The sequence below is a fragment of the Galleria mellonella genome, unplaced genomic scaffold (assembly GCF_026898425.1).
Source record: "Galleria mellonella isolate WM207_F2 unplaced genomic scaffold, CSIRO_AGI_GalMel_v1 utg257, whole genome shotgun sequence".
In the NCBI taxonomy this organism is placed as follows: Eukaryota; Metazoa; Arthropoda; class Insecta; order Lepidoptera; family Pyralidae; genus Galleria; species Galleria mellonella.
This window is the reverse complement of record NW_026442054.1, coordinates 635,855-658,422: the sequence shown is the minus strand read 5'-3', so window position 1 is coordinate 658,422 and position 22,568 is coordinate 635,855. Positions and strand designations below refer to the sequence as shown.

At 34.8% G+C, this 22,568-nt stretch overlaps 2 protein-coding genes across 2 annotated transcripts in view; both read left to right on the top strand.

The window, feature by feature from the left end:
• Positions 1–22,568, top strand: part of LOC113517951 (dystrophin-like) — a gene marked incomplete at its 5' end in the record, with an annotated part of 154,547 nt that overhangs the window by 69,985 nt on the left and 61,994 nt on the right. The gene's annotated exons all lie outside the window — the stretch shown is intronic.
• LOC113513217 (uncharacterized) lies at positions 10,432–13,499 on the top strand. The gene is made up of 2 exons (XM_026897207.3): positions 10,432–11,276; positions 11,398–13,499. Exons 1-2 carry the CDS (start codon positions 10,479–10,481, stop codon positions 11,848–11,850), a joined length of 1,251 nt encoding a protein of 416 aa, XP_026753008.2. The 5' UTR covers positions 10,432–10,478; the 3' UTR covers positions 11,851–13,499.

The following is a 22,568-nucleotide window of genomic DNA, read 5'->3' as shown; positions in this document are numbered from 1 at the left end:
TTCTTACAAGGTACAGAGAAATAACACCTGAGTCCTCTGAGGAATGGCAACGCATGGACGGTATCATGGGCGAAACAGTATATATTGTTATGTCCATGGTACTACTCATGTTTATAGGCGACGGTTACCACTTTCCGTCAGGTGGGCCGTTAGCTTGTATGCCATTCTAAGTTGTATAAAAAAAAAAAACAAAATAAAAGCTCCCTTAGTCTTGCGACACCCATGGGAAAAAAGTGGTGGCCTATTCTATGCCAAGATCTACATGCTAAACAGTTGCATTTGTGTGAAACCATAATTTTAATTTCAGGGAACAAGAATGATAACATAATAATAACAAAAATACTCCCTTTTCTCTCCCTGGGTCCCTGAACCCCGGCCGACTATGCTTCTGTCGGGGTTTAGTTGCCATCTGAATTTTGTAAACAAAAATACAATTAGTGCATATCTATAGATGACGATTACCAATTTTCATCAGGCGGGCCGTCAGCTTATCTGCTATTTCATGTTGCATAAGAAAATACATATTTTAAACACTAATTTAAAGACGTTATTCGTCTTTAAACGAAAAAGAAAGCTGTATAATGTAATTTAATAGTCTGCCATTGATTTTAAATAAAAAAAAAATTGCTAATAATTGTTTTCTATTTTGCAGGTAAGCCACAACGCAGCCATTTATAAAAATACGTTGGCGGTGAGTTGTAAACGTCACTAATGAGTCCGAACTGTTTTCACCAACACACGGCGACCAAATTAATACTATCCACCGTGATTTATGAATGTCGACGAAGCAATATGTCGGAATAGCATTAGATAGACTTTAAACTATTTTTAAAATTGGCTTTTTTACGTAACTTCGTCTGTGTGCCGGGGTTTATTGACCAGGATAAAATGCACCCCATGTTCGTTTCCATTCTTTACAGTATGTTTATACCAAAATTCATAGTAACTTTCTCTCTCTCTCTTTTCATTTAAGAGTTTCCTCCTGTCGGTGCAACTAATTCATGCATCTTCTTCCAGCCAGCTCTATCCCGGGCCATATCCTTGATCTCCCTATATGACATGACACCTAGTGTTTCTGTTATCTGTCCCATGTAGTTATTCCTCGGTCTTCCTCTTCCTCTTTTGCCTTCAATTTTTCCTTCTACTATGCTCTTAAAAATCGTCATGTCGATGGCCGGTCGGTTAAGATGGCCTGTTATTTTGCCTCTTCTAGTCTCTATTGTTTTAATTAATGTTCGTAACTATTTAACTTTCATAGTAACTGATTAACCTAAAATGAGCGTAAGTTACATTTTATCCCAGCATTGCAGCAGTTAATTTACAGGGTACAAAGGAACAACACCTGAGTCCAGTTGGAAGGGGTTGTACGTAATGAGGAGGTTGGCCCTCATTGCTATCAATGTGCCCCATCAAGTCGATCCCCACGTGGTTCTTCCTAGTAACCACCGTGACTAATTTATCGTCAAATTCGTCACGATGGGCTATCTGACCTACCTTTTCATCTTTACCATCCATCCCTTACTGGTCCCCGTCAGTGTATACCGAAAGCGCAGGCGGGATTACTATTTCATTAGAGTCTATTAAAAAAAAAACACCTGAGACCTCAGGAATAGCAACGCATAGGGGGTATTATGAGCGAAACACTATACTCTGTTATGTCAATGGTTACTGCTCATGTCTGTTGGCGACGGTTACCACTTTCCATCAGGTGGGCCGTCAGCTTGTTTGCCATTTTAAGTTGCATAAAAATATGTACGGAAAATTATAAAAACTCATTTTATTTTAGAATCTAAATATCTCATATTGTTGTCAAAATATTTGTTGTTATATTTTTGAAAATCAGAGTTTCACTAGCATTGAATTTGTAGAATGCAATTTAGCATCAAAAAATTAACTGATCTAAGCATTTCAATATTCATATTTCTTTCTATTCTATTGCTGGTATATAAAAAAATATATTTACTCGAACCCATCTATTAAATTCTTAAAGAAGATTAATACTGTGCATTAAAATTATAATTAGGGAACTGCAGTTAAATATAATTGAGTTATTAAACCGTGCACGGTGGCACAGAATAGCGTATCCACAGATAAAACGCGCTAGTACCATACAGTAGTTAAATGAAGTATTATTTGACTGTGTAAAGGCGGAATGTTACTACATGGATAACTGGCTACAGCAATCTAATACTCTACAGTACGATAGAAAGTATCATCATGGCGTAAAATTAACGATATAACAGTTTTTTTTTTTTTTGATGGGTGAAAATGGAATGGTAACCCTGCCTGCGCTAACAGGATACGCTGGCGGAGCACCAGTGAAGGGTGATAGATGAGAATGAAAACAAGCCAGTTATCCCATCATGATGAATTCATCAGTAATTAACCATGATAGTTTCCAGGGAGAACCGCGAGGAGGTCGACCTGGTTGGGTATGTTGCTAGCAATGGGATTCTCAGTCTCCATTGCTAACAATCCCTTTCCCCCCAATTATAATAGTTGTTTAGGCTTTTTGTTTTAAATGGAATGGTAGACCTGCGTCCGTTAACAGTATATGCTGGCGAGGCACCAGTGAGGAGTGATAGGTGAAATGAAAGGGCAAGTCAGTTAGCCTACCGTGGTAAATATATCTGGAATTCAGCACAGTGATCTCCAAGGGGGGACCACGTAGAGGTTAACTTGACGGTGTATATTACTAACTGGTAGTCCGCATTACTAACAATGCTGATGTGTTAAATGGGATACTGCTGCCCATCCTTCGACCATTTACTATACATATATAGAAAAAAAAATTAATAATAGAAAAAATTCAATTAACAGATGTCGCTTTGACAAACTTGTCCGCTATTCGCATTCATTTTAGGAGTGGCATGATACCAAACGTCGTCGTTCGGACCTTCAAAAATGCAATTTCAATTTTGGCCAGAGTCCAACAGACAGACGCCCCGTGCGAGAGCCGTTATTAACATATTAATATTTGTCATATTAGTCTTTAAAACTAGTGTTGTGCCCTAAAACTAGTGAGTCACCCTGACTCGAATACATGCGGTATTCGAATGCTTGTCACTTATTTAAAATTTTATTTTCTCTGTTTGAATCAAAGATGATAAATTACTCGAAACTCGGTTCGACAAAATTCGAATTTTCATCAATTCGTATCCACAGAATTTCCTGTTCATCATGTTTTTTCTTAATGGGTAAATCACACAAATGTAATTATAAATATACATACTTTACCATACTTTACCAGAGGGAGACTTTGTATAAAAGTCGCTTGAGTACCTCTGTCCCATTCATATTTCTACCGTGAAGCAGTTGTGTTTGCATGGCTGTGTTTCGGTTTGAAGGGTAGGATATGGCGTGAATTTACAGGGTACAGAGGAATAACATTTGAGTCCTCAGGAATAGCAACGCATGGGGTGTATCATGGGCGAAACAGTATACTCTGCTATGTCCATGGTACTGCTCATGTCTATAGGCGACTTTCTTTTAATGGGTAAGCATAAAATGATAACACTGCCTGCGCTGTTGTTATACACAGGCGAGGTACCAGTGAGGGATCGTAGGTGATAATAAAAAGGCAGTGATAATTTTCCAGTAAAGACCACGTGGAAGTCGAACTGGTTAGGTATATTGCTAGCAATGGGGCCCTTAGTCTCCATTACTAACAATCCCTTTCCCCCCAATAGAATATATTGTGTCCCCTTGGTACACTTCATGCGTTGCCATTGCTAAGGACTAAGTGTAAACCTCTGTACCTTGTAATGTAAAAAACCTAAATGTCCAATATGTCCGAATACTCTCACTCGATTAATAATCGATTCTTTTTACCGAGCGCCAGAGTACTCTGTAAGACAAATAGTCAATTTAGGCCATCACTATATAACCGATTAGCGAATTAGATGCGTAGCGATTAAGTTATCAATGATACAGTTAAGCAATTGTAGCTTGTTCATTGTACATTTTAAGTAATGACCCAAATTACACTGAAATCTTATAAATAATATCAAAGATATTTTTTTTTTCATTTTACTAACTAATATACTAAACTAGCGGCCCGTCTCGGCTTCGCACGGATGGACATTTTTACAACATTTTAAAAAGTGGTTATTATGACATAACGATACTAGTTGGACATATAGTATCGCGAAGTTTTTTGTAGTTATTGATATTTTCTCCAATATTGTAGAACATACTTTTGTTCTATCACCAATAGTTTCCGCAGCGCACGCGACGAAAGATATTTTATAGCATTTTTTTACACCTTGAGTTACGTTACTAAAGTTTTAGTAAGGATCCCTAATCTTTTCTAGTAATAAATATAGCCTATGTTACTCAGAGTGAATGTAGCTTTCTAATGGTGAAAAATTTTTTGAAATCGGCAAAGTAGTTTTTTAAGTTTATTAATTACAAAAATACAAACCTTTCCTCTTTATAATATTAATACTAAGAACTAAATGTATTAAATGGCCGAGGATTGAGCAGCAGTGTCCCTCTTAAAAGACCACCAAAACTTCAGTTCTCAGGCCGTCTGTCAAGTGTCACATAGACTCTGATTAGTTTGGGATTGAATCATCATTTTTTATTATTTATTTATGTAATGCTGCTGCGCTATTGGTATACTTCGGTGAGGCACCAGTGATGAATTCATGAGTTACCAAGGTAGTTTTCAGGGAGTACCTACCGTGTGGAGATCGACCTGATAGATATTGTTAGAAAGAGGACTGTTTTTTTTTTTTGATGAGTGAAAATGGTATGGCAACCCCGCCTGCGCTAACGGGATACGCTGGCGGAGCACCAGTGAAGGGTGATAGATGAGAATGAAAACAGGCCAGTTGGCCCATCATGATGAATTCATCAGGAATTAACCATGATAGTTTCCAGGGGGAACCGCGAGGAGGTCGACCTGGTTGGGTATATTGCTAGCAATGGGATTCTCAGTTTCCATTACTAACAATCCCTTTCCCCCCGAAAGAGGACTGTAAGATCCTCATTATTAACAATTCCTCACCCCTAGTTCGTCTATCCATCTTCACGCCAAGTCCCCTATGGAGTAAACAGAAAGATCTGACTGCCAAAGCCTTGTATCTTCATATATATAGTCCAGCTTTATCCACTTTTGTAACACATCCCACGCCTCACCAATTCCAGTGAATCTGACTTTTTCCATATACTCGTATATATTACGGAGCCTATCTGATTATTATAGATTATTACGCCTTTCCCGTAACCTATAACCTTCTATTTTCACGTTGTATATCAATCATTCGCATTGTATATTGATACAGGAAACTGACCCTAAATACAAGGATTTTAGAGTCAGTTTCCTGTATCAATATACTAATTCTTTTTAATACAAGGTCGTTATAGGATTTTTGGACAAAAATATTATACAATACAGTAATTCAAAGGCAAATTATAATCATCGTCATCATGTCAGCCGTTATTTGTCCACTGCTGGACATAAACCTCCCTAGTAAATTGATTGGAATGGGCCCGAGCAACCTACTTCGAGTAATAAGGCCCACTACATAGTATCGTCATACAAACTCTGATAAGTTTGGGATTGAATCACCATTTTTTTAAATATTTATTTATATAATTGACTTTATTAGTGGATACAGGTAAGATCTATAAGCGAGGCCTATGTCCAGCAGTGGACGGTACGTCCACTATGTATACTAGATAACTGATAGAAATATTTAAATACTTTTTTTTGCAAATACCTACATACGTAGAAAACATCTAGACTAATACAACCAGATATACATTTTTTATATTGTGCGAGGATCAAACATGCAGCCATTGGAAGGTGTCACTCAAACGAAAAAATCCTTACACCACTAAGGTGGCTAGATTAGAAATATTTCATCATCATCATCATTATTATCATCATATCAGCTGTTATCTGTTCACTATTGAACGTAGGCCTCCTCCATAGACAGCCATAAGAAACACGACTATTCCTTATGGCAGTTTACTAATGGGGAATTTTGTCAGTAGATACAGTACTTGGCAGGCGGATTGGCAAACGCAGTTTGGATTTTGGAGATGTTATAAGAGAGACGCTGCTGCCTATCCCGTGCCATCCCTTAGTCGCCTCTCATGACACCTGCGAGAAAGGAAGGGGTGACCCATTCTATACCGGGATAACACAGCATTTCGACAATTACCAGAGGGAGACTTTGTACAAAAGTCGATTGCTTGGGTTCCTCTGTCCTATTCGTGTTTCTACCGTGAAGCAGTTGTGTTTGCATAGCTGTGTTTCAGTTTGAAGGGTGAGATATGGCGTGAATTTACAGGGTACAGAGGAATAACATCTGAATCCTCAGGAATAGCAACGCATGGAGGGTATTATGGGCGAAACAGTATACTCTGTTATATCCATGGTACTGCTCATGTCTATAGGCGACGGTTACCACTTTCCATCAGGTGGGCCGTCAGCTTGTTTGCCATTCTAAGTTGTATAAAAAAAAATTACAAACGTTTAAATAAACAACTCAACTATGAGTATGTCAATAGACAAGCGAAATAACAATTTGGATAACAATTGGTTACAGATATAGGTCACAAACAAAGCAGAGACAATAATGTGTACCAACATGTGTATTAATAGTACCGTGCTACATGGCTCTGTAGTCCCCAATGAACCGGAAATATTCGAATTAGTACATAAATATAGATGGTACTAAACGGTTATAATTGAAATAAAATCAATGAGTTAATACTATAGTCTATTTCAATACTATCAATAGCATTTATTGAAAATATAAACACGTATTTTTTTTTAATGGGTGATAATGGAATGGTAACCCCACCCGCGCTAACGGTATACACCAACGGGGCACCAGTGAAGGATGATAAGTGAGGATGAAGCAGGTCAGTTAGCCCATCGTGACGAATTCAACAAGAATTGTTCACGATGGTTTCCAGAGGGAACCACGTGGAGGTCGACCTAATAGGGCATATTGCTAGCAATGGGGCAGTCAAACTCCATTGTTAACAATCCCTTTCTCCCCTATAAACACGTATTGGACCAGACCAATAAGATCAATTTGACGTCCACTAATTTAGTAGTGCAAACAATAAATTGTTTAATTGATTAATTGTTTCGACGTATTAGTAAATCATTTGGATAGTGTAATAATTTTAAAATTAAAAAAGAAATTACCAAATCGGTTTAGAATTGACACAGTAATGTGGTAACAAATAAAAAATACAACTTTATCAAGAATCTTCTTCATTTTTAAGTCGGTTGTAAAGTAGCCTATATTTGTAAGGATTTATATAGCACGTTTGTGAGGATTTATATAGCACGGTTTGTGAGGATTTATATAGCACGGTTTATGAGGATTTATATAGCACGGTTTGTGAGGATTTATATAGCACGGTTTGTGAGGATTTATATAGCACGATTTGTTATTCTATGATTTTATCGTTATGATAAAATAAGTTAAAAAAAATCGTTTCAGATATTCGAAATCGTAATTTATTGCAATTTAGAATGATATTCATTATTTTTATACATATACAGTTATTATCAATAAACCCGTAGTATCACTGATACGACGAGATAATTCCTTTCTTAAAAACAAAACAACTGTTAATTTTAGAGTGATCGACATAAAATATCACTCTACTCGTCTTTCCATCCACTTACATACATGTTCCAAACACGACTGCCATTTCCAAAAGGATGCCGCCATTTTTATATTAATTGATTACTACCATCGAATCGTTGAATGACTAGTACATAATTAATTTTGTAAATTCATTAATTACTATGAAAATAAATCTGATAATATTTAAAAATGGAAATAAAAATTATTAAACACGAAAATATAATATTCATAACGTAATTTAGGCTCACAAATTGATATCTTTTTTAACATATTAAAAAAAAACACTGATTTGATATAGGTAGACAAAAGAATCACTGACAAAATGGCGGTTCATATTAGACACAAAATTGATTAAATCTTACATTCATACATGGTTAAATTCGGAAAACCGTTCAATCCAATTTCTTGCTAAAAAGGAAGGATAAAACAGAATATGTTAGAGAAGGAAAGTTCGAAATATACAGGGTGGCCCATAAGTCCTTAGTAATGAAAAAATTAATTAAAATAAAACTAATTACACCATGAATAATATTTTTATTTGTAAATATAGCTAGAAAAACGGGAATTATTTTTTGTAAATAACGTCGTCCAAATGTAATCCGTTACAGTCACGGCACTCTTGCAAACGCCTTCTGAAATTGTCGATGACTGCGCGGCACGTCACTGCTGAAATGCTTGCCATTTCTCTGCGGATGTTTTCTTTTAGGTCATTAATTGACCGCGGGTTAGACACACTTTAGCCTTAAGGTAGCCCCACAAAAAAATCCATTGGAGTCAGATCCGGGCTACGTGGTGGCCAGGAAATGTCTCTTCTATTGTTTGGAAAAAGTTGACGGATAACGGGCATAGCAGTATTGGAGGTGTGGGAAGTTGCTCCATCCTGTTGAAACCATGTTCGGGCATTAAAGCCTGGAAAGTTTTGCAATTTTTGTGTGAAAAACTCCTCGATCATGGCCACATATCGCTCCGAAGTAACAGTAACAGCACGCCCTCTGCCGTCCTCAAAAAAGTAAGGCCCTATGATGCCATGGGCTGACATAGCGGCCCAAACTGTAACTTTAGGGCTATGTAAGGGCTTCTGGTGCTTAAATTTTGGATTAATCGGGCTCCGATAGCGGCAATTTTGTTTACTAACATGTCCGTTAATGTGGAAGTGTGCCTCATCAGAGAACATTATGTTATTGAACGAAGTAAACCGATTAAACATTTCATTAGCATAATTCACTCTCTGAATAGCATCAGTCTCTTTTAATTCTTGCACCAACTGAATTTTGTAAGGGTGCATAAGTAAATATTTCTTCAAAATCCGTTGTAACGATGTCCTGGATACGTTTAATGCACTGGAACGCTTACAAGTTGACTGTGTAGGATTTTCACGAATAGATTGTGCCACTGTGTCGATGTTTTGTTCCGTACGTGATGTCCTTGGGCGACCCAACCGCGGTTTATCTAACGTCGAACCGGTCTTCTCGATCTTAGCAACCCAATTCTTAATCGTTTGGAGAGCTGGGGTGTCATCAAAGTTGTGTAAACCTTTGTGTTCTCGAAATTTACGCCTCGCAACGGTTGCCGAATTGTTGTTTTGATAAAACTCGCGCACACAAAACGCACGGTCCGCTCCGGTGAAACGCTCCATCGCGACTAAATTCCCAGAAACCGAAGTTACTGCCCCGGCTTCCCCTGCACCGCTCACGCGCGCCGTTTTCGTTTAATTCAAATTTTACTTTTCTAAGGACTTTTGGGTCACCCTGTACCATACCAAGCCCCACCCTGCTAACAAAGAAATGAGAGATAAGGACTTCTTCGCAACATAAGTGTTCAATTGTTTATTATTAGAATAACTGGATCAAATAAACAAATATAAATATTACTTACGTGTCCTTATTTTTACAATAATATTAGATAAACAACTCAGTAGATACTTATTTTGATAAGATAAAACTCCCTACTAAGAAAACCAATGTGAAAGTGTGTTTGTTACCTCTTTGCGACTTAACGGCATGTAGTTTGATGCGTAAATGACTTATACCTGCACACGTAGGCTATTTTTATTCCAGTCACACATTAAATTTGCACTCCATTAACTGCTCTGCATAACATTCGATGTTATATACATTAAAAGAATGACGGCTATAAATTTAAAGTAACAAATTGGCAGCCTTAATGTAACATTGCAAGGATTGTTGGAAGATATTAAGCTCCTTGCATACGTTGTTATATTTTCTGCACACGCGGATAATTGGATTGTGATACGATACATTATTATTACAAATCGGTATATAAAATAATTTTTGTATTCTTTTATTACCTGTACGAAATGAAACAAGGCACAACAATGTGCTACTGTCTCATTTATAATTTATTATTTTATAAAGAGTAATAAAATCAGACATAGATCTTCTATTTAAAAGAGAATTAATGTTAAAATGATTAAGTCTTAATTCATACGAATGAAGTTTCCTTCTCAGACCAAACTTAGTGCTCAAGAATCTAACAAAGCGTTTTTGAATTGCTTCTATTCTATCATTTGTATGTATTTATATGTATTTATGATCATCAAATGACTCAAAATAAAAATAAATATCTATTATTTCTGTTAATTTTTTAATCGCGACATGTCATATAAAAATTAAGATTCATTACCTAACAAAATATAAAAAGTAAATATGCAAGATATAAAGTAACTTGTGAAAATCAACTTAGTTATTGTTTATTGTAATCGATAAATTAAGTAAGCGTGAACGTGTGTATTATCTAGTTTGTGATAAAAGATTAGAAGAAGTATAAATAGCCAATAATAAAGTATATCATTAAGTTTTCTTTATTCTTAACTAATTAATAATAGCTCGTGCAAATATGACAATTTTGAAATATAATGGTGAAATCAGTGATATCAGTGCTGATACAATTGAATTCATAGATAATGTACTTACAAAGAAATTTGGATTTGAAAATAAAAAAGTACGAATAGAACCTGTGGGTAAAATAGGTGATAATTTCGCATCGCAAGTTAAAAGAATAATAGTAGAAGATGATTCAGAACCATTCGGTATGCTACTAAAATCGTTACCTGTCATTGAAGATACAGCTGAGGCGGTATTTGATGTACAATTATTATTTAACAATGAAATCTTAATGTACGAAATTTTATCCAAGTTTAAAGATTTTCAAACCAATGCAGGAATTCCTAAAACAGATCAATTTAAATTTCCTCAATGTTATGGTTTTGGAATTAACAAAGATTTTATTCTCCTCGAAGACTTAAAAATATCAAATTTTACTATGCTCGACAAATTTGAACCTCTATCAAATGATTGTGTGAATATTGTTCTGAAGAAATTTGCAATGTTTCATGGTTTATCTTATGTATTAAAGTACCAGGAACCAGAGAAGTACAAAGATTTAAAGGAGGGCCTAGTGGATCCATTTAACAGTAAGGAACATTTTATCTCACAGTTTCAAATGACACTTGAACTGATTGAAAAAGATACGATAAATATAGTTGATCAAGAGAAATATAAAAATGTTTTAAAAAACTCCCTGTCGCAAATGATTTCTTATACTGCGGTGCTTGATAAGAATGCAGAGATGTCACAATATTCTGTAATCACTCATGGAGATTGTTGGACGAACAATATACTGTTTCAAATAAAGGTAAAGATTGCACAATTATAATGATAAGTAATAATTTTAATCGAAGCAGTAATGTAATTTATCTATATATTATGCAATACATTAATTTTAATTCGTTTAATATTTAAATAACAATTTTTAGGAAGGAAAACCCGTGGAGTGTATTTTAATTGACTATCAGCTTTCAAAACATCGCAGTCCTGCTTGGGACCTTCTACATATGATTTTCAACTGCACAAACTCTGCAAGCAGGCATGACTATTACCTAGAATGGATTGATTACTATCATTCTGAATTAGATAAATCCTTATCTTATTTCGGGCTTAAATCAGAAATCGTCTATCCAAGATACGAACTTGACGCTGACCTAAAAAAATATGCGAAAATTTTATTCTCTCATTCTGTTTTCGCAACAATGATGGTAATGAGAAAACCTGAAGATTCACTTATCTTGAAAGAAGCTATGGATGAACAAGATGTAGATAAATTTACTGAAGCTATGAAAGCGTCAAACTTAGACGAGGACTCTAAAAAGAGGACAAAGAATATCATCGAAGGCTTAATAGACACAGTTTTGGAATTTAATCTTATGTAAATAATATTAGATAAACAAAACAAATTTACAAGTATATTATTGTAATATATAATTATTAGGTACTATTTTTTAAGAAAATCTGTTAGTTCCCTTTCGAAAGATTCTGTGCTAGCTTCTTGAGACTTTAGACCGAAATACAGTAGTCATACTCAATCTACTCTAATTTTAAGACTGCATCAGCTTTCCATGTCTTTATTCATATAATATTATGAAAATTAAGTACTTAACTACTGTATTTATCACTTGTTACTCAAAAAAGAAATATTATCTTTTCATTTCTCAATTTTCAATAACAATATCTAATTATTATAAGAAAGACTTATTATCTACATTTTATTCTGTACAATTTCATAATATTGCTCAATGTCAAGGAATGTTGCGTTGGTTTGGTCATTTGGAGAGGATGGATGAAAGAAGAATTACGAAAGAGATTTATCGAGCAAGAATGAATGGAGATGTCGGTAGGGGCCGCCTTAGATGGACGTATGTCGACCAAATAGGCGACGTGCTGAAGAAGGGCCAAATTAAAAGTACCCGTAACCGGCGAGCGTGTATGAAAAGATTGATGAATGTGGAAGAAGCGAAAGAGGTTAGTTTGAATCGAAGCATTTGGCGTTCCATTGTTTCTGCCTACCCTAATGGGAGACAGGCGTGACAGATATGTATGTATGTATGTATGCTCAATGTCAAAGACTTTGTCCATATACTTTCTATAAATCACTTCAATGTATTCATAGAAGACGTTTAAGAAAATTTTCTGCTAGTAAATCTAAATATTTTCCACAAAAGTCTGTATCGTTGTCACGTCATAAATCTAAGCAAGAAATGTCTTTAAAATGTAGATTTTAATTCAGCCGTTTATACTCAATTTCGTAGCCAAAGTAGATAAATCTTATATAAGAAATCAGTATAGGATCGGATAAGACACTTAAAAATTTTAATATAAAAAAAAATCCGAAACTCTTTATAAACATTTACATTTTAATAATTGGTACTATTATTAGTCAAATTATAATCACCAAGTTTATTCAATGAGAAATGAAAAGTAATAGGTACATCGTACTCGATGTCGTAATTAAACAGCGGATCCTATAGCACGCTCCGACGCCCGAACACAAACGCACCCATAAACATACCTTCAACGCACTCATGCACAAATTGACCTAAAAACAGTACTTTTTATTGTACACCAACGTTCTAGACACCGGATATCTGAAGATACAAATCTAGAAGAAATTAGAAAACACCATGGATAAAAATTAGGGCAACTGAGAATAAAACTGGTTACTTAAACCAAATCTGTTACTTACAATCTTGTGGTAGCTCGCAATGTGAATACTTGAATTTGAAAAATGTGTTCTTTCTGTTCTGATATCACATTTAATTTAAATTTTATATATTTATTTATTATTTATTTATTCTTTATTGCACAATAAAATTATGTACAAATGGCGAGCTTAATGCCATATGGCATTCTCTACCAGCTAACCATTGGATAAAAACAGAAAGCGTATGAAGGGCAGATGTGGTGAAAAATATGTGACAATTATAGTAACACATTAAGGCAATACACAATATAAATATAATATATGATCATTATTGTATTGTAAGTGTAAATATATAATTTATCAAGTGTAAAAGACATAGAATATACCACCCCATCCTTTCTATCCTTTCCCGTAAGTGTCGTAAGAGGTGACTAAGAGAGGGTATAATTGGATAGCAGCATTCTTCTTAAAACATCTCTAAAACTTAATTGCGGTCACCAAACTACCCTCCAAGCGTGGCAACTACTGGTAAAAGTCGGTATAAGTACGGCAGTAGACAATTAAAGACAGTTATAGATGGACAGAAATATGGACTATATTCTGATTTTTTCTATACAACTGAAAAATGCTATAGTAAAAAAGCTGACTGTCTGGCTAATGAAAAATGTCAACGATCCATCATAGAATCCACTGTTACGCTACGCCCATAGTGCCTCTCAAGCGTTGCCATTCCAGAAGACTAAACAATTCAATATCACTGCCATATCTCAATGCTGCAATTCTTTTTTCATATCTGTTTTTATAATCAATCAATATTTTTTCTCTTTTTTTTTTTTATTAACATGAAGTACGCTATTCAAAATCTAAGACTAAGACTATATTTTTCTTTCATGTTACGAATAAAGTTTTTGTCTGCCAATAGCCCGTACAAGAGAACCCCTGAATCTGAGACCCGAACAGCTAACCCAACCTATTATTTATTTAGTTCGCAGTAAGTGCCACTCAAAACAGTGTCTTAATTAACTAGAAACTGAGAGGAGCTGCAGCGGTTACACTGAGAATAAGTTTATAAGCGCTAGCGAAGATTTCCAAACGACTGCCAGAATGATAAAGGCGCCATTTACATTAGAAACACACACATATTGCTTCGCAAACAAAGGGTGACTTCAGTCGTGATGAATTCTACAGACTGACAAAATGTTTTGTACAAATATTGTATTTTATTAATATTATAAAATAATAGGTTGTTGTTACTCTTTCACGCAAAAACTACTGAAATTATTTTAATGAAGTTTGGTACACTAGTCGTTTATATTCTAACTTAGCATATAGGATACTCTTTATACTGATTCACACGAAGCCACAGAACATAGTTAGTTGAATATATTTTAATTCAATACGTAGTTGTGAAGTTACAAGTAATTTTTGTCTTATAATAAACAGTTTCTTTGTTTCGCAAAATAAAAGCAGCATCTTCGTCGAATTGTCATAAGGAACAAAGCAACTCCTGTCAATTTTAAAAATAATCACTAAACGGTTTCAAAGAAATAAATAAAATTGGCGAGGTAATAGTTTAATGATCATTCCCTTGCCTTTTCTCATTTGTTTGGAGTCGGCACAGTATGAATATCTCTTCCACAGGTCTCTATCAATCATCGTACCAATTATTGATATACACTATCTAAAATTACATATATAAACGAATAAATATATATTTTTATACTATATATCTATATACTATATTTATATCCATTCACTTTTATCTCTAAAAAAAAATACACTTCTTTAAAACACATTTCAATTCTCCGCATGACGTAACTATAGCACATACATATACATATATGGCAACAAAAATATACTTGTTATTACGAATTAATGAGTACCACTCTTTGGGAATCTTTCAAAAATACTGCCCTAACTGATCCGATTATAAATTTTCGCGACCGCTTCTGCCCCGCTTCATTCGTATACATGCGATGCCCCTAACATTTTCAGGTTTGCATTTCCCAGCTGCTCATAAATTCATAATTAAATAACGTACTACAGGCTTTGTTAGTTATGCATCTCGAATTTTATTTAATTTTTCTCGCCCGCCTGTTCTATTAGCTGGCCGGCTTTATTAACTGCTAAATATGGATCAGATGTAGTATTTTATATAGTCTGTAGGAATAAAATATATAAATGGAGCCAGGGTTAGAAATGTTAGAAGTTAGGCCTAGATTTATGTTAGTCATATTGCAGAATCTACGACCATTTGAACGTAAAAAAGTCTGTTAAGTCGCAAACAATCGACCAACAAAATCGTTAAAGTATATTATATGAACATCCCTGTCTTAGTATATTTTTACCGAGAAGAGGTTGCGCTCGCATGGTTGTGTTTCGGTTCGCTTTGAAGGGTAGAATATGATAGTGAAATCACAGAGTCTATAAGTGTAACATTATAGTCCTCGGGCATGGCAACGCGTCATATCAGCTTTTAACTGTCCGCTGCTGAACATAAGTCTCCCCCTTTGTGGGATTTGCTGACAACTGCCACGCTTGACAGGCGGATTGGCAACCGCAGTTAGGCTTTGGAGATATTTTAAGAGGGATGCTGCTGCCCATCCCTCGGCCTCCCTTAGTCGCTTTTTACGACACCCACGAAAAAGAAAGTAGTAGCCTATTCTATGCCGGCATCACACGGGCATAAGGAGTACCATGGCTATAATAATGGACTCTGTGTTCACTAGATGATTATTGCCTTTTTTCATCAGGTAAACCATCAGCTTCCATATCTAAGTATCATAAAAATAATATTGAATAACGCAGTTCATTTAGGCATACCTCTACCTAATCATATGTATGCTTGTTAAAGATTTCGAAGGTGTACAAAAAATGGATCCGAACACTGTTAGTGTTCTAGCGAAAATTGGCCATAACAACTGCTCCAACTGTAGAAATAAACCTTAATTAAGTTATTGGTCTCGTAAGAAAGTTGGGCGTTCATTTGACTTGTAAAGTGACGACAATTGGATCAGACGCGCAAACCATTGTTGCCAACTGTTGGATAATTAAGTTTATGTATATATAATCAATATACGTGCCTACACACATATTTGTGTCTACGCCTAGATTATGAAGGATGAGAATGTGATAGAAGATTTTGGAGGCGTGATTTCTTTTATAATTGCAGATTGTTTAATTCAACCTGTATATAATATTGGCTTAACTCTATTTAATATTGATGAACATATTTTTTTACTTGATGAACTTGCAGTGATAACTCTGTAGGCTATTGGCATACGTTGGTGATATATCAGTGATGATGATAGACGAGAATGAAGTCAAGTCAATTGGCCCATTATAGTGAATTTAGAAGGAATTAACCACGATGATTTTTATGGAATGCCGCCTGGAGGTAGATCTAATAGGATCTTTTACTAGTTATATAGCGTTTAGTTTCCGTTACTGATAATCCTTACTTCTATATTTTACTTATGCACAAATGACGCTTCTAGTAGTGTGTTGCTGTAACCATTTACTATCAGACGAACCTTGTGCTTAGTAGTCCCACAAGTCTACAAAATACGGATGAATTTTGGATTTTAAAATATACCTCTTCCGGTAATCACTTCTAGATGGCTTATCAAAACATAACATACCATACCATGGCATACCCTACATTAGAAGTGAGACCTTCAAGAACTCGACTGTGAAAACCGTTTCCAATTTTGATGCAACATTTCCTGTGTGGTTTTGGAACAAACATACAGTTTTGACTTTTAATGCCCATAATAAGACCTCTTATACAGAGTTCATTTACATACAATTTTATTATATTAATAACGTAATATACTGTTAAAATTATAACCATAACTACTTGTAAGTATCTGGAATCTTCAGCAAATTGCGATATATCAAACCTTTTAGAAAAATCAGTTCGCGTTCATCGTACATACTTTGCAGAAGTAAATCTAATACACGTAGCTTCAAGAAATGGCCGTCACGGGCAGACATCCACCGGAGACCGCCTCTTATGATATGTTTAGAGATCCTAGATGAAAGTACCAACAGTGAAATCCTTTTAGCGCATTATTCAAACTTTAATTTAAAAGTTTCTTTATGAAAATATATCCTGAATAAAGTCTGTTTACTCAGAGAGGGAAATAACTGACGTCTGACTTTAGTTCTGCTAAGGTAACCAGGCGTTTTTAGTTTATTCCCATATTATACTCGTACACTTTGCAATTATCAAAATTATGATAATAATTTTAAATTAGAGGGAGACTTTGTACAAAAGTCGTTTGCTTGGGTACCTCTGTACCATTCGTGTTTCTACCGTTTGTGTTTGCATGGCTGTGTTTCGGTTTGATTATCAAAATTAAACGCATCGATAATAATTGTTATGTCCATGGTACTGCTTATGTCTATAGGCGACGTTACCACTTTCCATCAGTACAAATGATAAAAAACTTTCTACTGAACCATCGACATCATCATCATCTAGTGATTATTAGAAAATAATACGGGAAAGGAAGGGATGGCCTAGCCTATGTATGCCGGGACCACACGGAACATGAACTACTGATCCGGTTTTGATAAAATTTCTACGGGACTAAACTGTGATTACAGAAAATAATAATTTCTTTTCCTTTCACATAAATATAAGAGTTTTCCAAATTGCTTAATAACTGATGGAGTTATGAGGTAACGATTATAAAAAAAATACATCCTAAATTAGAAGTTCCTTTTTTTTAAGTTAGTAGAATAGCTAACTTGAGTAATTTTAGAAAACTTCGATTCCTAAACTGACCCGACCAAAATTCGAACTCAGATGCTCATTCGCACAAAAACGTGCCCGCCACTGAGCCACGGAGATCAAATTAATGTTATAACATTAATTTACATAACTGACTCGACTAGACACGGAAGCTCTGCCCCGGGAGACGCATTGTGCCTCCGATCTATTTAGTAACATCCTGTACCGCGCCTTGCGGTCGATAACCCTATTGATATATTGGATATGTGAAATTCAAATTGGCACTATTAATTATACATGTTTAAATATATTACTGGTTTGAAAATAAAATATCTTAAAAATACAAATCCGGTATGATACTGCTGTGAACGTGAACCACACGTCAAACTCCGGAATGGCTGCACCAATTTTAATGTAATTCTGTAAGCGTGTATTGTTTAATATAACATGAGAGAAATGATAGTTTTTGTTCCAATAAGAAAAAAATAGACCCGGTAGATGGTGATAGTGGTTAAAACAATGTTTACTAAGTTTGTAAATGTAATAAACAAGAAAGAGCATCTCAGTGTATGTAGAAAGAAGAATGGATCAAAATTTGACGAAAACATGTAGATATAATTAAGATTGTTTTACACAAAGAAAAAAAAAACATTAATTTGTAAGTATATCCTGTTAGATAGATAGATAGATAGATAATTTATTTGCATTACTTACAGCACACAAACAACAATAGACATAAATGCACTGTGGAAAAAGATACAAAAAAGATGAAGATCTACAACAAAATAAAGATAAAAAAAAAAACCAAAATGCATAAAATTTGTAACATTTTATTTTTCCTTTCATGTGTGTAACAAAATGATCACAACTCAGCTTATTGCCTTGCCCCGAAAAGAGCAAAACACTGATATTCTGTTGTGACCAAAAGTGAGCTGTGAAATTGTGATTGGGGAGTTTTTATGTTTGTCCATCCACAAACAATCAAATCTCTCTTTATAATGTGACTAGAGATACTTTATATTTTTTTTATAATTCACAAATAAAACTCATTCCTTAATTTCATTTTAACAAAAGATTTGGCAGCAAAAATAATCTCTTATGTTTGTGTTAGTTTAATTTTAGTTTTCCAGTTGTATGTAACTTGGTTTTATTTAAACTTTGCATTTGTTTTAATGAATTCCCTCTGATGTGGCAATCCTTGATCCGGTTTAAGTGGGCAGCTCGCTAGCTCTTTGATTATGATTCATAGTGGAAATATTTTTTGCAAGGAAAAATCTCAAAGCCAAAATCCTTCAATGTTGTTTTAAATTATATGAAATAAATGTATTCATTTCTTTCATTGGACCGAGTATTATTTTAATGAAATTATTTAAATGAATTCTCGTATATTTCGTGAATATATTTCTAGGGAATTTGTTTAGAAAACATTTACTAGAGTCCCACTCGTATTTCTGTAGTGAATCAACTGTTCTTACAAGGCTATGTTTATGATATGAAGGCTTGGATATGGCAGTGAAATTACTGGCAGAGGCATAACATTTTAACCATTATAAATGGCAATACATGAAGAGAGTAACACCATGAATATTTATACATATATGTGATACTCCTGAGTACTGTTCATAAGTATTCCTTTAGATGACTATTACCAGTTTACATCAGGCAGGCCGTCAGCTTATTTGCCATTCCAAGTTGTATAAAAAACCAAAAAATGTTTATGTACCATGATATATTTTAACAATTTAATAAAAAAACACTTGTAAAAACACAACCATTTACTAAAATTTTCAACCATCTATTCAAATGGCAATTGAATCTAATTCCTTTGCTTAAAAAAATACCCCATAAGCATTATAAAAAAGAAAGGCACGCGATCGTATTCTATAGTGGGAATTCTCTGTGTCTCGGTGTGTGTACCACTTCTATACCAGGCTCGGCAGGACCTATAGCTTAGTAATTATGTAAATACATGAACATGCGCCGGCGCAGGGCATTTTGACGCGGCCAGTGTCATGGCGGGCGGCTGGCTGGCGCACGCGCGTTCGCGCCCTGCGCCTTAAAAAAGTGTCGGCATTTTTTTTTTTATTAAAAACGCCCGCGCAGGGACTTGTTTTTTTAAAGAGATATTATTTGTTTGTTTACAAAATATGTGACGTGATTTTAGTGCAATGTGATTTGATTAATCTGTGCAATTGTTTTTTTTTTTTTAACTTTTTCATTACTCAGCTAGTATGCAAACTTTTTTACTTTTTCTCTATTAATTTAAAGTGTCTGTGTGCTTTCCGTTTCGCGCTGTTTTCATCTTGTTTTGCTCTGTTGAACGTCTATTTCTATTGGCAGGAATAGAATTGGTTTGGATCACATCGCGTACGCCTGTCCGACTGATTTTCTAATGAGCTTATCGTGTTACAATGCAGCTGTTATCTATAGTCCATGATTTGACAGTGACGTTTCTTTTTTTTTATTGTTGACAATACACAGTCATGCATGATGAATTTCGATGGGTTTTTTTTTTTATGGGTGAAAATGGTATGGTAACCCCGCCTGCGCTAACGGGATACGCTGGCGGAGCACCAGTGAAAGGTGATAGATGTGAATGAAAACATGCCAGTTAGCCCATCATGATGAATTCATCAGGAATTAACCATGATAGTTTCCAGGGAGAACCGCGAGTAGGTCGACCTGGTTGGGTATATTGCTAGCAATGGGATTCTCAGTCTCCATTCCTAACAATCCCTTTCCCCCTGAATTTCGACGGGTGACTAATCATTGACTTTTGTAACTCGAGCCATTTTGGACCGATATTAAAAAAAAATGCTTACGGCTGTAATCCTTTATGGGATAATCGAATGCATCTCTAGACTGTTCTCGTAGTGGTGAATGTAATACTCAATATGTCTACATTTTTTTCAAGCATTAGAGTAGAATTCATTATAGTTTACTTCATACTTAATTCAATCAATATTTTTACTTTTTAAGCTTCAAATGTTATATACCTAAATATTGCACAATTTGTAGACTTATACTTATTGTTAACGTGTATATACTTAGCATGTCTCTTGTAAATAAGTATTTATTCAATCTAAGGTGGGGAATCGGCCTCTAGCGCGCTACATTACCCCTTTAGAGATTTAAGTCTTTAATATATTTATTTACATTTATATTAAGTAAGTATATAGCAATACTCCCACCATTATACAATATAAACGTTGCGGGGGAAAGGGATTGTTAGTAATGGGGTCTAACTGACCCATTGTTAGCAATATTAGGTCGACCTCCACGTTCCCCCTTGAAATCATCGTGGTTATTTCTAGTGGAAGTCGCCACGATGGACCTGTTTTCATCGTCACCCTCACTAGTGCCTTGACAGAGTATACCAATAACGCGGCCGGGGTTACCATTCCATTATCATCCGTCAAATATATATATATATATATATATATATATATATATATATATATATATATATATATATATATATATATATATATATATATATATATATATATATATATATATATATATATATATATATATATATATATATAAATGTTGCGCGTAAAACACATTACCCCCAATTAGTAGACGCGGTCAGTCAGAAATGATGTATTTAGAACGGCCGATAAGCAAATTCCGACACAGCGGCGATTATAAATGATCTTTCAATAACAGTTTAGTCACGGACACTGATTATTTAACATAACATCATGTACGGGGACGTGATTGACCGGACATAATCATCATTGTGCATCAACCATAGTACGGAGAATGTGGCCAAGGGAATATAGCATTAATTGTTTCAAATTTATGATACAATTTTCAATAAACAATCTCGCCCATAGCAGCCCTCAAGTGTTGCCACGCCTAAGAACTAAAGTGTAAGGCTATAAGCGAGTTCCCAAGAAATTCTTTCTTTCTTTATTCCTAATATAAATTGGTACAAATGTAGTGGCTAAGAGCGAGCATTATTAACAATTCACGCTTCTCAAGAAGTAATTTGTTATGTCTCTTGTATCAAGAATTACATAAAATTAGGCTTCATCATATATATATATATATATATATATATATATATATATATATATATATATATACATATAAAAGATTAACTATATATATATATATATATATATATATATATATATATATATATATATATATATATATATATATATTGGGTATATAGCTGTGTTTCTCAGTCTTGGCCATTTCAATGTGCTTACTTTCAAGTTTGTCCTATAGTAAATAATTACAGTACAATACATTTTTATATTAATATAGTCGGTCAAAGGGCATACTTAATGAACAAAAGTGATATCTAAATTAATCCTTCTAAAGTACCTACGTATTTCTTAATTATAAAATGCATACCGTATCAGTATGTTTATATAGTAACTGGTATACATGTAGTGGAAATTTTATAATCCATTTTGTGAATCACCACCGTTTTATCCAATTGTCGATGAGAAGAAGGGTAATGTTTTTCTGTTAAGTTATAATATGCACCAGTTCACCAGAGGGAGACTTTGTACAAAAGTCGATTGCTTGGGTACCTCTGTCCCATTCGTGTTTCAACCGTGAAGCAGTTGTGTTTGCATGGCTGTGTTTCGGTTTGAAGGGTGGGATATGGCGTGAATTTACTGGGTACGGAGGAATAACACTTGAGTCCTCAGGAATGGCAACGCATGGGGGTATTATGGGCGAAACAGTAT

Excerpts from the sequence above, each read along its gene's own strand:
- LOC113513217 (XM_026897207.3), top strand. The coding sequence starts at position 10,479 with ATGACAATTTTGAAATATAATGGTGAAATCAGTGATATCAGTGCTGAT. Across the intron at positions 11,277-11,397 it reads ATATACTGTTTCAAATAAAG|GAAGGAAAACCCGTGGAGTG; the intron begins GTAAAGATTGCA and ends AACAATTTTTAG.